Consider the following 18,015-nt stretch of genomic DNA (forward strand, 5'->3'; position numbering starts at 1 on the left):
GGAAGTGCATTCCATAGTTTTGGAGCCAGAAGGGAGAAGAGTTTTGGGACGTGTGGAGCGTTTGTCCCTGCGTTTTTAGTGAAGGTACTTCCAGCTTGGCTGATCTGAGTGCACGGGAGGGTTTGTAGGGTTTTGTTTTGTATTCTGTGCGGGTAGCGACCGGGAGCCAATGGAGGGAGCGGAGAAGGGGGGAGACGTGTGAGAATTTTGGCTGGTTGAAGACCACGCGAGCTGCGGCATTTTGGATCAGTTGGAGAGGCTTAAGTGCACATTGTTTGTTTGTTGTAATACTAGAATTTCGTACGCGCTTCGCGCGCACTCATCCCAGAGCTACTTCGCCACGCACTATGGGAAGAAAGAAATGGCGGGAGTTGACTCCACATGTAGTAACGGATGGGTTATTGGAAATGTACCATTGTTTTGTCGTGAATATTTCCACAGCCTAATTACTAAAGGATTGTGACTGTGGGACAGACATACAGTCTGACATACAATAGGCTACACGTGTGCACAGTGAAGAAACAATGACCTATATGCCCAGATTTCTTAAATTAACATAGTTGGATTTGAACAGAAAGACAATGCCATAAATCAGTCAAAGTAAGTGACAGACTCAACAGTAGCACACAGCATGCAAGGCAGCGATGCATGCATGCAAACATGTTTGTCCAGCTGAGATTTAGTGTCTCCATCTCTCTGTGGAAGAGGTTGCACATGACCTGTACGGCCACACTGAGGCGCTCCAACACAAACACAGACACAAAACAACACCACGCTGTTTGTCCAGTTGACCCAAATCAACACCAATACCTAGCCTGTTTGTCCAAAACACAGTATCTGCTGGCCACGTTTCTACTTCGCCACAACCTAATGTTAGTAACAAATGTAGGGGAGAGCCGCCAAGGTTGTAACGCTTCACGGTTGTAACATGGACGTTATATCTTGATTGGTCAACGCCACCATGACGCCATGGCGTCAGTATGTGTACAGCAACGTACTCTACGTGCCCAGGAAGTTTGAAGTGTTTACCTTCAAAATGCGTATAATTTTACACCTGGAGTATATGTGTGCTACAATTTTTGTCTTTGGTGTTGGTGAATAAAAATCCACATGGATGTGTTCATGCTTATGTTCTTCATTAGTTTGCATGGTGTTTAGACGGAATTCACGTTCATTCTGGTCTGTAAGCAACTGCAAAGAAAACTTGCAAAAGCGGGTCATTTGTAACATGTGTTACAAATGGTCCGCTTCCATTCAATGGGATATGTAATATTTACATATTTGACATATTGGCCAATATTATATGTTCTGAAATTGTATTGTATTGTGTAGTGTATTCGAAAAGTAGTTTAGGGTTGTATAACATTGTACAACTCAATCAATCAAACGTTTGTTTAATCAATGTATTGCCCCATTGAAAAAAAAGAAAAGGCCAAACTGGTACACCCGATACTATTTAATATTTCCCTTATGTTTGATATTTTCTTATCACATCCATGGTATGAAAACAATGCTAAGGAGTTGCTTCAATGAAATATAATTGCTTTAAGCTGAAAACGGGTTATTAGTTATTATGTGTAGTGTAGTGTAGTCAACATGTTAAGGCTCATACACACTGCCCGGTATTTGCTGCGATTATGCTTTCGGGGAGCATTGTTGGCGCTGGCCGACAAAAACCCCTGATCTGACATTAAGTGGTGCCCAAATGGTAGATCACGATCTACAAAGGCTTTGCAGGTAGACCACATGACATGGCAGTAAAAATATATATAATTTTAATAAAAAAAACGATTTTTGCATCTTCCGCTTTAGATGAACTGAAATGACTTGAGTGATTGACATCAAAAAGGGCCTGTCAGCTCAAACACACAATGCAATACTTGTTGTTGCTTACAATCATCAGTAGCAAAGTCAAATACCAACAAAAATAAAAGCCTACGATTTGCATTGTCCCCCCTCTATTTCCCATTCCATGTGCGTTTGTCTTATATGTAGCCTATATGAAAGGCCCCTCAATTACATTTTGTCACTATTTGCAGCAATGGGATGATAGTTTTATTTGGTGGGTATGTTGAGCTGGTCGTTTTGAAAGTAGCTCTCAAGTCCATAAAACAAACTAACATAGGCTACTTCTCTATAAGCAGAATCATGAATAGGCCTATTTAATTTATACAAAAGGAGAAGAGAGAGAGAGAGAGAGCAATGTGTTTGTGTCTCAAACTTTGTCTAATATTGTTTTAGAGCAGTGGTTCTCAAACATTGTCATGGCAAGAGCAAAGGACCCCCAATATTTTTTCAATGTACAAAAATAATCCCAAAATTGCGCATCTATAAATTCTAAGCATGTGAGCCGGGACTGTGTGTGTGTGTGTGTGTGTGTGTGTGTATATACATTCCGTCTGTAATTCCCTGTAGGCTTCACGTGAATAATGTTGTGTGCGCGCGTGCGGAGAAATAGTTATTTAATGAATCGCATGTTGGTGTGTGTGTGTGTGGGGGGGGGGCCTTACAGGCGTGCATGTGCGTGTGTGTGCGTGCAGGCGTATGTATACATTAGGGCTGTCACGATTCGCCTAGTCCACGATTCAATTCAATTTTGGATTTGCAGCTCACGATTCGATTCGATGTTCGATTCGCTATCACGATTCGCCTAGTCCACGATTCAATTCAATGTTCGATTTGAAGCTCACGATTTGCTTCGATGTTTGATTAAATTTTTTCAATCTATTTTTTTAAAACCTTCTTTTTCAGCATTGAGGGCTATATTCATTATAATTTAGGCCAATATCTTGGTTTGTAAAGAAAAACACTTGTTTCCCAATAAGTCACATTTATTTTCTATAAATAACAAATCAGAATGAGAATAAGAAAAGGTTTAACAACTTTGGGTTTTATGCCCTAAGATTTTTTAAATGTTTCTTTAAGATGAGATGACTTGTAACATTCTTGTTAAGCTCTAAGTAAGTAAATGAAAGAAAAAAGAAGAAAAGACAAATAGTATATAGACCCATCTGTTGTTAGTTCAAGTATTAAATACTAATTTAAGTGTGTAATTTCACTTATACACTACCTGGTTATAAATAGCTGCAGTAGGCTACACCATTTTATGCAGTATTTTATACTATTTCTATTTAGTGTACATTTAGTGGATGTGGCTTACATCCGGTCTAAAGCCCACCCACTGTATACGCTGATTTCCATACACAATCCGTATCCTCCCCTCACCGGATGTTGAATTAACAGTACTAACGGCCATATATTTGACGATCACATGTATTATTAGTTTTATACATTTTAGGAGTGAAAACATGTGTGACCTGCATGGCATTTTGTAACGTGGTTCTGCTGTTCTGCAACTCTCATTAAATATTGAAAGCCAGCGTTTGCCACCACTGATAGTGGTCGCATGTCTGCAGCTATGCAGACCGCAACTCCGTGCGTTAATTGTTTTGCACGGGGCGAATTAGCTGAGAGCTTTTCTCTATAAGAATATAGTTGGCTGTGTTGTTGTCTTTGTACCATCGTCGTTGGACAGATCGATTTCTTTGTGATGTCTGCTAAGATGCTGCGTGTTGCCTTTGGGATACGGCACTCGTTTTCTTTTCCACACTTATTTCCGTGTATCATCGTCGTCGCTGTCTACAACAGCACTGGCCATGGTGAAACGCAACAGCCGTCTCGTTCTCTCACTTGTCAACTCCTCTCTGTGTGTGTGTGTGTGTGTGTGTGTGTGTGTGTGTGTGTGTGTGTGTGTGTGTGTGTGTGTGTGTGTGTGTGTGTGTGTGTGTGTGACTGAGTGTGTGTGTGTGGCACTGCTCCGATATAGTTGGATTTTCGTCTCTTTTTTTTCTCCATGCATTCGCATGGGCAGAATGGCCCGGCCGCTCGCGGAAGTAAATTGGCTGTGTGGCGAAAATAGGCAAAGTGATCGGTGTAAGGGTGATATTTTGGCCCAATCCGATTATTGACAAAGAACAATGTTGATGTAACTAAGGGAATCGTCGAGTCATTTTTTTTGTAAATAAAGAGATTTAGATGGAATAAGCGAAATAGCGATCGTATAATCTCTCCTGTTCCTTCTGTCTCTCATCAATGTCCTGCGCGAGATCAGATTCTGTGCTGCGCGAGATGACATTGTCAAGCTAGTGTGGGGGCGGGGCTGGTAAGAGAGGGCAGTGTTGCCAGGTTTGCGAATTGTAAGCGAGTTGCAGTGTATGCAAGTAGCGTGGTTAAATTCCTTGTGTTGTGGCAACAGCGTAGGGCGCAGCAAATACGACATTGAGGGGTAGAAACCATCCCGGGCGCGTGGTTCATGTAACATGTGTGTCACTGTGAAAGACTGGCCCCATTAAGTGAACGTAGTTGGCGTAGTAGACGCCAACATGACGATTTTGGTAGACGCCAACATGACGATTGTGACGTAGGCTGTTGACGTTGAGCAATAACAGCGTGTTTCATAAAAGTAATATTTGCAGAGTAAATGAGACACTTGAACGGCTAAAAAATAGGCTATGTCAGTGCGGGGAGCGTGGCGAATTTATTTTGCATATAGAGATGTGTGGTGAAAGTGTGGTTCGGTCGGAGATAGAGCACAAAGAATGAGTATGGGTACCACTTCTCACTTGTATATATAGATACTAGAATTTCGCCCCCCTTCGGGGGGCTCAATCCTAGTGTCGTTGCAGCGCAATATGGGAAGAAGGAAATTGCGGGAATTGACAGACTCCACTTCATGTTTCAGCTGTGGTTTTAAACTCAGTAGTGTGCCCTGCACACAGCGCACACTCGCAATTGCAGCTGGAGGGCGACGCGACACACACACACACACACACACACACACACACACACACACACACACACACACACACACACACACACACACACACACACACACACACAGAGCGATGTGTGGATAAATCACTGAGATTTGGGAAATGTGTTCAGAAGTACAACGATTAAGCACGCACAGGCAAATGTCAGAAGCATCTGTTTCGGTTTCCAAACAGGAAGTTGTAAATGTGCTTATTAGACGGAGGCAGCGTGATGCTGGCATCTATTGTGATGCCAGCATCACCACATTTCACATAGAAATATAAGCACCCATTTACTCGCTTAGCGGAGACTGTGGGGTGGTAGAGGACATCTCCCCGGACGCGTGGGTATGTCCAGATAGTTGCCTCGCGGAGGCCTCTTTGTCCAGTGTCCATTCTGGGTCTGGAAACGGCACTTTTTTGAGTGTTGACCCCAATAGAAGGTCTGCTGCTCTGAATTTTACACCTCTCCCGCTTAGCGGAGACTGTGGGGTGGTAGAGGACATCTCCCCGGACGCGTGGGTATGTCCAGATAGTTGCCTCGCGGAGCCGTCTTTTGTCCAGTGTCCAGTCTGGGTCCGGAAACGGTAATTTATTTTGCATTGACCCCAGTAGAAGCTCTGCTGCTCTGAATTTTACACCTCTCTCGCTTAGCGGAGACTGTGGGGTGGTAGAGGACATCTCCCCGGACGCGTGGGTATGTCCAGATAGTTGCCTCGCGGAGGCCTCTTTGTCCAGTGTCCATTCTGGGTCTGGAAACGGCACTTTTTTGAGTGTTGACCCCAATAGAAGGTCTGCTGCTCTGAATTTTACACCTCTCCCGCTTAGCGGAGACTGTGGGGTGGTAGAGGACATCTCCCCGGACGCGTGGGTATGTCCAGATAGTTGCCTCGCGGAGGCCTCTTTGTCCAGTGTCCATTCTGGGTCCGGAAACGGTACATTTTTTTGCATTGACCCCAGTAGAAGCTCTGCTGCTGTGAATTTTACACCTCTCCCGCTTAGCGGAGACTGTGGGGTGGTAGAGGACATCTTCCCAAACGCGTGGGTATGTCCAGATAGTTGCCTGGCGGAGCCGTCTTTTGTCCAGTGTCCACTTTATAAAGTCCATGCACTCCAGTGAATAGCATTTATCCATTTAGATAACTTTTTTATGTTATTTAATTACTTATTTTTACACAGAAACATAATGTGTGTCTTTACAATAACTGTAATGTAATAATAATACTAATAATGTAATGTAAAAATTATTTAATTAACAAATTAAATAATCTTATTTTATTCTGAAAGCAACCGGATGTCTTAAATCTGCTAGCTGTCAGACCGGAAGTTCTAAATTTGCTCATAAGACGGAGCCTTAGACGGAGCCAACTCGCAGGCAGTGCGAGAGGCTGGTTACAGGATTCTATAGGTCAGCCGTTTTGGTGTGACACACACGGCTTCCACATTTAGCTTCATACTGGGTGAAAGTGTCCTTCCAAAAATTATTATTTCGCTCGAAATTCTTATTCACAATGACATCGAGTTGAGGTGTTTGTGTTTTAGGGTAATTGTTGCATAAGCGCTATTTCGCACTATTTCTCCCTCCCCTCCCCTGTGTCTGAAGCAGCTAGCATGGAAGCTATATGGATTATGGAAGCTTTCCCTCCGATTGCACACAACCATGCCGTTATCCACGCGTCCATCCGATTGCTTTTAATGTAAATGTCCCATCCACTGAGCAATAGCGATATAAGCGCCTTATTCATTCATTCGATTAATTTGGGTGTGGGGCTGTGCAGTGCTGTGGGCAGCCTTTCTGACGGAGGCTCGGAGCTGCTGCTGCTGACGCTGTTCGAGTCGCATGGAGCAGTATAGAGTAGGCGTGGCGCAGCATTAGAAGGGCGCAGCAAATGCACGACATTGAGGGGTAGAAACCATCCCGGTCGCGTGGTTCATCTAACGCGTGTGTCACTGTGAAGGACTGGCCCCAATAAGTGAACGTAGTTGGCGTAGTAGACGCCAACATGACGATTCTGACGTAGGCTGGTGATGTTGAGCAACAATGGCGTGGTTGACAAAAGTAATATTTATTCAGTAATTAAGACATTTCTTTCAATGAAATGTAGCCTATATGTATTCTGGGAGTGTGCCGAATTTATTTTGCATATAGAGATGTGTGGTGAAAGTGTGGTTGGGTCGGAGAAAGCTGTTGGATAAACGGCCATGTGCTTATGTACCCCTGTCTATTAGGGTAGCAGGATTATTATGATTATTATTATTAGTATTGTTATTGTGATTATTACATGGATTATTGTTGTGATGTGAGCTTGTGGCTGACTCACTATCTAGAAAATGAAAACATGGCACTTCATTTAAAATAGGTTACAGACCCCTGTTATATGCGCTTGTTTTGGGATTCTTTTTAAAGACCTATTTACTTGTTTCTATGAGACATGGCAACGCCAACAGCGCAGCGAAAGGCATCCACGTCTTTCTCTTGTGAAATGCTGAGATTAGAAACGACCATAATTATTTCATTTCTCAACCTTAAAAAAAAAATAAAGACATCTCCATAATCCTTGGGAAGTGTGTGTAGCAAAAGTAGTCGGCATTGTCATGGTTGAAAGTATTCATGCAACACTGACGCTGTAAGCTGTGTGATGCTAACGCGCTAACACCGTTAGCATGGTCTGTGTTGGTCAAAGGAAAAAGGATAGATATGAAACTACTGGCCAAAGTGTCATACAAAACACAACACCTAAAATCGGAATGTGATGGTGACCTATTGAGCACAAACAGACAATCATGATTTGCTTGCTGGACCTATAATTAATTTATGTGCATTACATTTCCACCTCGCACATATAAATGAAAAGCAAGATGGATGCTAACGCGCTAACACCGTTAGCATGTTCTGTGTTGGTCGGAAAAAGGATAGATATGAAACTACTGGCCCAAATAAATGTCATAGAAAACACAACACCTAAAATCGGAATGTGATGGTGACCTATTGAGCACAAACAGACAATCATGATTTGCTTGCTGGACCTATAATTAATTTATGTGCATGACATTTCAACCTCGCACATATAAATCAAGCCACAGTGCAGTCAGAGAGTAGTTCACAGGTCACACACAGGAGCAGTGAAAGGGGGAGGGGACTTGGGATGGCAGTGTAGAGTAGGCACGACATTGAGGGGTAGAAACCATCCCGGTCGCGTGGTTGATCTAACGCGTGTGTCACTGTGAAGGACTGGCCCCATTAAGTGAACGTAGTTGGCGTAGTAGACGCCAACATGACGATTCTGACGTAGGCTGTTGAGGTTGAGCAAGAATAGCGTGTTTCAGAAAAGTAATATTTAAACAGTAAAGAAGACATTTTTGGCGAATGCAATGTAGTCTATGTCTTTTGTGGGAGTGTGCAGGTTTTATTTTGCATAGAGAGATGTGTGGTGGAAGTGTGGCTTGGTCGGAGATAGAGCACGAATGAACGGCCAGGTGCTCATGTACCCCTGTCTATTAGGGTAGCAGGATATAGATAAAGGCACACACTACACAGCCCTCTGCTGTAAGGTCGCCGAGTGCTACGGCAAGTGCTACGGGCTAAGATAGAGGTGGGTTTTCAGACTCTTTCAGTCGACGGCGGAAGGTTGGGACAGTGAGTCTGCAGTTCTGATTGCAATGGGAAGTTCATTCCATAGTGTTGGAGCCAGAAGGGAGTCTGGGACGTGTGGAGCGTATCAAGGAGATGAATGTGAATATTACTCCAGTCACTGGAGTCCAGTGTGTACTTATAATAACGTCTTCGTTCCCTGTTAGGTCAGGCCTTACTGTCTTCCCAGTCACATGTACTAGACCAGAATAACAGACAATAAATCTGGCATGTGTGTACGGATGGATGTATGTGATTCATCCTTGGTCTTATGACACGCAACAGTTTGTTCTAACAATCTATTCTAGAATGAAGAAGACGTCACTTCATGCTTGTGACTATGAGACAAGCTCCCATGGCGTTGGAAACCTTGTATCTCCATATCTCAACCTCTTACAGGTTGTTTTTTGCCCTGCTATGTCATACTAGTGTCACGCAGAAGTAGCAAGAATAGCCGGTACGATTCCCGCTGGGGACGCCATCAGTGCTCATACCCGTGGCGGGGTTGGCGAAAGGGCCTTTCTGTGTGGAGTTTGCATGTTCACCCCGTGTCCCCTAAGGTAGGTACCCTCAAAAAAAACATGCAGGAATCCTGGTCTCTAAAGTTTAAACTACCTTAATTCCCCTGGCCAGCCAGGGCACCTGATGGAGGGGAAAGGAACTGGTCGGAATAACGTGTTCCTTCCACGCGCTACGTCCAGTCGGGGAAACTCCCAACTGTCAGGTGAAAAGAAGCAGCTTGGACTCATCGTGCATAGAAGGAAGCATGAGGTCCGTCCGCTGCCCTCCACAGGTTGGCAGATGGATTGTAGTGCCCAGGATTACATTAGATAATTGACACTGGGTGAAAACATGGGTTGCGAAATCGTGGGATAAAAAAAAAAAAGAAATAGCCGATCTACAAGCTTCGTGCCGTGAGCCTGTAGATCTGCTATTTTAGCTCATTTAGAAAAATGAATACCGGTGAAAGTGACTGTGAGTTTTATGAAAAGTAGGACATGAGAGGAACAGACAGACAGACAGAAGAGGAGTTCTTGGGGGGAGGGAGAGTGCAATGAGACAGAGAGAGCGAGACAGGAAGGGTGAACGCAGTGAGACAGAGAGAGAGACAGGGAGGGGGAACACAGTGAGACAGACAGGGGAGGGGGTGGGGTACTATAAAAGTGACATATAATAGGCATAATAATAGTCAGCATGTTGTGGTTTTGGAAATGTGGTAAAAAAAACACTAAGAATAGAGTGAGATGGGTATTCCATCCTATGACTCTGCTTCTTATAGCCATATGAAAAGACTAACCTAAGAACCGATCTCACCGTGTAGCGTATACCTTTGAGAAGTAGTGGGCGCGGGCACAAGTATAAAGTATTGAGAAATGGACATACTCAACTAAAGTAAAAGTACCTACAGATATTACTTAAGTACAGTACTTCCCACCACTGCCAAAACTCCCCAGAGCTTCCTTCCTAAAAATGTATTATCCGATCATATAAAACTAACATTACGTACAAACGTACACGCTGTGTTGTGACAGGATATAATAGCCTATATTGTATACTATAGGCTGTATATTTTCATTTCAGTGGGTTGTGACAGGGTACAGTGTACAGCAGGGGTGTACACACACCTTTTTGACTTGAGAGCTACTTTAAAAATGAGCGGCTCGACAAGATGATCACATTTCTAAAAATAGTTTGTTTATTTTTCCATGTGCTGCATGTGATGTGATTGCACTATGTGTCTCATTGAGTTGTATTTGTTAAATGATTTCTTGGCGTGTTGTCCCTATAACAAGACAAACATAGCATGAGTTTTAAATAGAGCGCAGTTTTATACAAACCTTTTTATTTTTTGCCATATAGTTGATTTATGCATAAAGTGAGGTCTGTTGTTAACCTCCTAAGCCTATATTAAAACAACATAAATTACAACCGTTAATATCCCAGTGATAGGGAATTTAGTTCGATCTTTTTTTAAGCTGATGTTTAAGAGCAAAATGTGTGAAGATTGTAAGCCTTTCTTTGCTCCAGAGATTATTTAAATATAATATTATAATATATATATATATATATATTTATAATATATAAATCTATTCAACATCTAAGGGCCGATTCATACTCCTATTTTACCGCTGTTTCGGCGCTGTATTTCGGCTCATCAGAAATTAACCTCAAATGACATCACATTGTACTAGGCTCTACAGAGCCGAACCGACTTTTATTCGGCTCTAAAATAGGAGTATGAATCGGCCCTAAGCCTCTAAGGCAAACATTCCATTGGAAATGTATGAATGATTTGGTTTCTTGTATACCCTCTCAGAGTTACGGGGGGTTCGTCCGTGGAAAGTACAAAAGGTGAGCAATTTATCTATCAGTATATCAACCATGCTCTCACTGCGTGCTGAAAGATTTATCCTCGCTGGTACTACAAAAGGAAAGGAGCAGTTAGGTCTGCATCCTATCCTCACACACTACTTATTGTACTGTATTGTCATTAGCAAGTCATCCACACATCCTCCCGTGTGTCTGCGCTACCCATCCCATCCTGCTCTTCCTTCCCTGCTAGGAGGGTGTCACTGTCTGACTGTGTCCTGACTCTGTGAAGGCTGGATGACCACTATTATGGATACAAAGCCTGGGGCCAAAGTGACAGCATGAGATTCATCACAATACAAGCGCTGGGCACAATGACACCATGACACGGACGGACGGACGGACAGACGGACGGACGGAATGACTGACTGACAGACAGACAGGTGTATTTTTAACGCTGGCATGAAAGGTGCAATTGGCTATTTATAGCCAATGTCATTACACCAATGTCATTTCAATATTGACACTGCAAAACAATCACTATGTCTACTATTCTTGTTTGTAGGAGGCCATTAACCCAGACCTGAGGCCGGTTCTAAATTACAAAAGAAAAGTCTTCAAAGTCCTATACCAGTTTTCTGAAAAACTCACATTGTCATAAATATAGCTAAAATCCAGTGGTGGAAAAAGTACTCAAGTTTTACGAAATAAGGGTATCAATACTGCAATGTGGGCGGCGGTGGCTCAGGGTGGCTCAACCGCAATGTTGCCAGTTCGAACCCGGGCTCCACCAGAGTTAGTGTCGAAGTGTCCTTGAGCAAGACGTTTAACCCCTAATTGCTCCTGATTAGTGCCTTATGCGTTGGGACAATATCATGGAAACTGGCACTGATCAGTTGTACAGCTTTAGCATGTACACTGATGTTAAATAATAGACATGCATATAACATAGGAGTAAGAACCTCGCGCAGAGCACCGTCAAGCACCTTGAAGCGCTTTCCGCATTTTAAGTTAAGGAGAGCAGTACACTGATCCGTTTCCCAGCTGCTTTGTTTTCGGTCTTACCAAATGAGTCATTTTAAAGTGGATTCAAGCATTAAGCTCTTACCAAAACTCTCGACCAAATCTCTTTCCATGAGGCTCCGGTTACGGGATGGGCCGAGAGCATGTGGGTATAAGTCATGTAAACTCAACGAGATTCCAAAACGCATTGCTCACCCCTTGCTCTTGAATCCAGACCCGTTTAAACATGTCACATGTAGAAAAACAAATGCTGTGATTTTTGTATTTGTTCCAGTTTTTTAAGTGTTTATGAGGTGACAGCACTTCATTAGACCCCTTGATGTGGTTGTTATGTGCAATGACGTCTTCCCTTTGTATTTAGGGTTTCTTCCTGAAGGCTGAAGTTCAGGTGGATCACCACCCATCACCACCCACCAGGCAAACCAGGCATAAACAGGTGGGCGTGTCCACAACAACATTATTTGAAAGAATACTGTATACTTTTTTGAAAAACATCTTCCTCCTTATACAATAATAATAGCAGATGATCATGTTTTAGGGTGGAAACTGGAAAGAAATCAGGTTAGATTTAGATATCTGTTATTTACCCCTCAAATGTCTCCAAATCTCTTCAGCATAAATAGTAGTAAAGCGTTGTGTCGTAGCGACACATTGTGAGCTTGTAGATCTGTTAATGTTACCAGAATGTTAACGACAGAATAAGAAGGATTTGTATGAAGGCAGTAGTTACGCCTAAAATGTTATTTTCATGGAGTGACATGGTCGTATGCCAAACTATATAATTTGAACCCTTGGGGGCTTCAGGAATCCTCATAAAGAGAGTAGTATTTCCGTGAAAATATTCATGAATTCCTCAGTACAATTTTGAGATATCGGTATTTTACTTTTTAAGTATTTCCATGTTTTGATTTCGTTTTATTCTTCTTCTCACCTACATCTCAGAGACAAATATTGTACTTTTTTTTACTACATTATTTGACAGCTTTTGTTACTAGATACAGATTTAGATTATTATTATTATTATTACACTAGAGCGGTGGAGCACACACAGACAGACAGAGACTGCATTTATAGTTAGATTAACCACAACAGCCCTATTTCAAACTATTCAAACTATTCAAAGATTGCACATCTACAAGTTCACACATTTTTTGGGAAAACCTGAGTACATTTACTTTAGTATTTTAAGTTTATTTTGATGCCAATAGTTTTCTACTTTAACTCAAGTAAACTTTAGAATGCGTGACGTTCACTTGTATCAGCAGCATATTATTATACTGTATGGTATTATTATTACTTCTACAAAACAAGAATAGAATGTGGAAACGCATATTACTTACATAATCCAAAACTGAATTGCGTAACGCTGTAATGCAGTGTTTCCCAAACTTTTTAGCCCGTGACCCAAAAGAGAAAATAATGTTTTGCCCGGAACCCAACCTAGTGAAAATAGCAGATCTACAAGCTCACAACGCGCCGCTTCACGCAGCATGAACGGAGGTATATGCCATTGGATGCGTAACTAAACCACCGTCTGGGGTGGGTGTCTCTATTGTTCACCCACCAGGAAGCCATCAAAGGCCTGACGTCTTCCGAATGACTCAAAGTTCTTTCCCTGTCCCATGCCAAGTAAAATCCCCCCGTTTTCCCTTGCATTTATTATCTGACTTTTATTATCCAGCTCAACGTCAAGGGTCAAAACAAGCGGACCGCAGCTGCAGTCTGAACTGTATAGGATTCCAGACACTCAGACTACAATATACTGGAGGAGCTGTACAGTGTACGGTCAATATAAAGCATGATAAACATAAATAACAGTGTTAGGGGGAAAGAAAGACATGGTATTTTGATGTCACCACAGTAAAATATCCAGTGTTTACAATCTAACAACTTGAACCCTGCAGCTCTAGTGTACCTATTGTGGGGCAAACTGAAAATAGCAGATCTACAATATTAGCTAGTATTGTGAGCTTGCCTTGTTGATCACCAAATTTCGGTGAAGAGATTTGGCGTTGAGGGGGAAAAGGATGATCTAGCATAGAACCTTGGGGGACTCTGGCTAACTAAGTATATCGTTGCTGTCGGGCAGAAACCTCTTATCTCCATATTTTAACTTTTTGTGTGTTTTTTCATGAATTGATGCCCTATACTTGATCATACAGCGTCTCACGAAAGCATGAAAAGTAGCATATCCACGTGCTCGGGTGGCACAGTGGTAAAGTCCCTGCCCACCCACCACCACGGAGAGGCTGTGGGTTTGAATCCACCGTGGTGCAACTGGCTTTGTCGGGCGTTCATGCGACATACAATTGGCCCATGTTCGCAGGACGGAAAGCGGTTGGGGAGGATGGTCGTTGCATGTAATCCTACTGGCTGGGGACGGCACCTGTCAGCGGGGAGTGTTGGGCGGGAGGAGTAGGACGAAGGCTCTATGTCCTCCCGGTGGGGGCACCTCACTGGCAGGTGAAATCAGTAATGCTATAACAGCAGTGACACAGACATGTGGGTGGGGACTAATCAATTGGCATACCGTAACTAAATTGGGGATTAGTGTGTAAAACATATTGGCTGCATACAAAATATTTTTTTTTAATTAAAAGTAGCAGATCCACAAACTCGAAACGCAGTGCGAAGCGACACCTTTCGAGCTTGTAGATCTGCTACTTTTGCTATTTTTTAACTTAAGTAAAAAAATATTTTAGTTTTAACAGTTTCCACCCGACAGAGACGATATTATACAGTATACTATACTGACATACTGTGGGGTGAAAGTGGTTTGAAAATCAGAGTGTGTACTAATGGAACGGTAAGTGTCTACAAAAGCCTCTTCAAAAGCGCAACAGTATACACAAAAAGAGCAACAGTATTGCTCTTTTTGTGCATTATCTTAACCTATAAATATATTATATTTTAATGATTCAATGAAATTAATATGTTCTATTACATTGGTCGCTGGATGACTGCCTGAAAGGTGTTGAAATTAATTCAGTATAAGTGCTTCATGGCCTTTTAAACGCAATCATAGGCAACATTGGTTTTGATGGTTTATTGTTCTAAGGGTTATTAAGCTTTTCAGTGAGGTCAAAAGCATTAACAAATAAACCCATTGTAGAATAATATTATCCCTATAGATGTTGAGAATTGTAATAGTGTTTTTTTTATGGCCCAGGTATTGTCATGCAATTATAATTGGAAGTCTCTGGCAATTCCCAGCCTTGCTTTCCCTGTGAGTCAGTTAATGATGTGGTACTGATGTCCAACCTGTCTTTAGGTCATCCATCTTCAACAAAGGTCAGCATGAGCATTAACATGATGCATGGGATCATTTGGGCCTTAACTTCCCATATGTGTTGCACTCAGCTTGCTTCATGCGTGGTTACTGAAAGCTATTAGCATTGTACAGTACATGGTATTCCCCTATGCCAGTGGTTGTCAACCAGTGGTCCGGGGACCACCAGTGGTCCTTGAGGGGGTTACAGGTGGTCCCCCAGCTAAATGATGGAGAGTTGGTAACCATACAGTATGGACCCTTATAGATCTTTAACTCTTGACAGCGTAAAATTAAAATTCATGTTATGCTCTCGAGAGTTAAATTATTGTTTTTTTTTAGTTTTTTTTATGATCAGTACTTTATTTTAGATTTTTTACAACATCTGCATGACTTAATTTACAATAAGTCTACACAATTAGAGAGAATGTAGAATTACTAGAATTGTTATTTTGATCATCGTTTGCCTGTTATCTCTCCTAATGGTACCAACATCAATACAGCATGGAATTGTGGACAAAACCAAACAAAATATTCGTACGTTTTGGGTCTGAGAGGCTAAATCTCATCAAATAGTGGTCTGTGGCTCAAATACTAAATAATGGGCCCCTGCCCTTGCCCTGTGCCGTATGGAAAACATTGTCATTTTCAAACCACTTTATGTCTCGTGATGAGGGAGAGACACCCTTATCAAGAAAGCAGGAATGTTTATCTCAACTAAAGGGCCATGGCATGGCCCCCACTGTACCTTCAAGGCAACCCCTGTCCTGCTCACATCAGCTAACACAGGAATGCTGTCTGAAGCTTCCTTAAAACACCCTGGACAACGCTCCACACGTCAATTGCTCTTCTCCCTCCTGGCTGCCAAACTGTGCAATAAACTCCCCATTTGTAGTCGCAACTGTAGACTCGCAACGCAATATATTTTGGACTTCCGTAATTTTAATTCCAATTAAAACTTCACACCAAATACCATGGGAACATTTCGGGGATATAATCTAGCGCAGTGGTTCTCAAAGTGGTTTCAGGGACCCTCAAGGTTCCTTAGGGGGTTCTAAATGGACCCTACAGTTACAGGTCTGTAACTCTAAGTGTACAAAACTACAAATGGAACTAAATGGACCCTGTATATTCAGAGGGTATCAGGTAGGTACCGGTCCGTCGCCCATAATCCATCTCACCCTCGTTTTTTTCTGCCGACCTCACGCCGACCACAGAATACACATTCTTGTATTCTGTATTTTGTTTAACTGATTCAAGTTAGAAATAAGTTTTTACTGGGGTTAAGTTTAGGAATATGTTTGGCAACGTTTTACTAAGGTTAAGGTTAGGAAAGATTTAAACTTAATTTACTTAGGTTACTTTAGGAATACCAGATTGATGTATACGCCTGGCACAAGTTGGTAAAAGGGCGACTTTGTTGTATTCACACAGATATGGGGGGTTGGGGGTCCTTGAAATTAAGAAGTTTGAGAACGAAAAAAGAAAACTTGTCTTTGATCCAAATCAGATTATAGGATTTCCTCTTGGGCACTACTATGTTTGCAGTTTACTATGAAAGACTATTGTATCCCACAGGAAGTTGTAAGTCCCGCCAGGAAATCACAGCTGCTCTCCTTAATGTGATATATAGACTATATTTATATGGGCTAGGTGTCCTTTCAGGACAAAACCACTGCACAGCACTGACTTCAAACTAAGTAAATAATACATTAAAAGACTAGTGTAAACCTAATGCATATGAACAGTCTATAATATGGATTGTAAAAGTAGCAATAGCGATATAGAAATGCAAATGGTACTCTCTTACAAATAAAATGCATGTCTTTTAAGAGTATAAGATAGGCTTACGTGCTTAAAGTATATGTTTTGAACTAATCTAAATCTGCAAAGTAACTGTCAAATATGAAAGTGTAAAGTGGCATAAGGAGTATGCCTCTGAGATATATAGTAGCCTAAGTATAAAAGTATAAAGTAAAAGTAGCCTGCCTCCTAATTGTAGGCTACTAGGCTATAGGCTACATCAGTAGGCTACATAGGCTTCACTGATGACTTCACTTCACTCATGTTGTACAAATAAATAGCATCTGACCCAAAAGTGAGTGAATATCATGGTCTGGTCTGAGGATGTGATGTTGGCATATTGGCATTCACCATTTTGGATACAAAGTTGCCAGCTCGTGCAGTTACAGTATGGAAAACGTTGCTGTTCTCACCTTTTGTCAAAGGGGGGCGCATTGCATTTCATTCATAAACGCTACATTCTCGGGTAATAAACACATAACTGTGGTACAGGCCTCTGGTTTGCACCGAAAACGGTCTATTTAGAAACAGTAATTTCATACCGACACCGTATTTACTTTAGTTTGTCAAATAAAAACAGTTGCCCCCGGCCGGTCAGTCCGGGATACGTATAGTCTTCAGCTGTTGCGTGGTCTTTGGAAACCCCCATTCTCGATATAGCATCATTATTTATTTACGTATCATTTCTCATTTGTTTTAATACACAATTTGAATAATCCTTACCATGTTCTGAATGATGTTCAGAGAACAAAAGCAGCATCCAGCCAGCGGTTCATGAGTGGCTCTTTCTCTTTCAGCAAAGCAGGCGGTCTTTATATTTTCTTGAGCTGTAGTACATTCCCCTTTACAGTAAATAAAAACACAGAGAAGCACTGTGCTACTTCAACATACGCGACTGACTGTTATTGTCTGTTTATAAATAATCCTATAGTTTGCGGTCAGTGCGTCAAAGATTGTACGGATTTTTAAGTTCCATTGATTTGGGACGATTCTCTGTTCACAGAAACAAACCACTCCTCACACACCGCTTTGTCCAGCGGTGATGTCACGCTGTCTGGGGGGATGTCTAACCTGCTGTATGTCCCCACGGAGTCGGACCACGGCCACTGGCCAGTCTCGACCACTGGGACTCAGATTTGTTAGTAGCAAGTAGCAAGTCCTAGCTGTTG

The 18,015-nt window shown here is 42.1% G+C and overlaps 1 protein-coding gene across 2 annotated transcripts in view; it reads right to left on the reverse strand.

Moving 5' to 3' along the window:
- The window catches only part of cd276 (CD276 molecule), a 153,296-nt gene extending 135,411 nt beyond the window's left edge, over window positions 1-17,885 (reverse strand). For both annotated transcript variants that reach the window (XM_080768492.1, XM_080768493.1), the window contains exon 1: window positions 17,570-17,885. In XM_080768492.1, the coding sequence (XP_080624618.1) occupies window positions 17,570-17,606 (37 nt within the window). In that variant the 5' untranslated portion in view covers window positions 17,607-17,885. The remainder of the gene's footprint in view (window positions 1-17,569) is intronic.
- Window positions 17,886-18,015: the final 130 nt, after the last annotated feature.

This window comes from Protomyctophum bolini, assembly GCF_963924005.1.
Source record: "Protomyctophum bolini genome assembly, chromosome: 1".
NCBI classification, from domain to species: Eukaryota; Metazoa; Chordata; class Actinopteri; order Myctophiformes; family Myctophidae; genus Protomyctophum; species Protomyctophum bolini.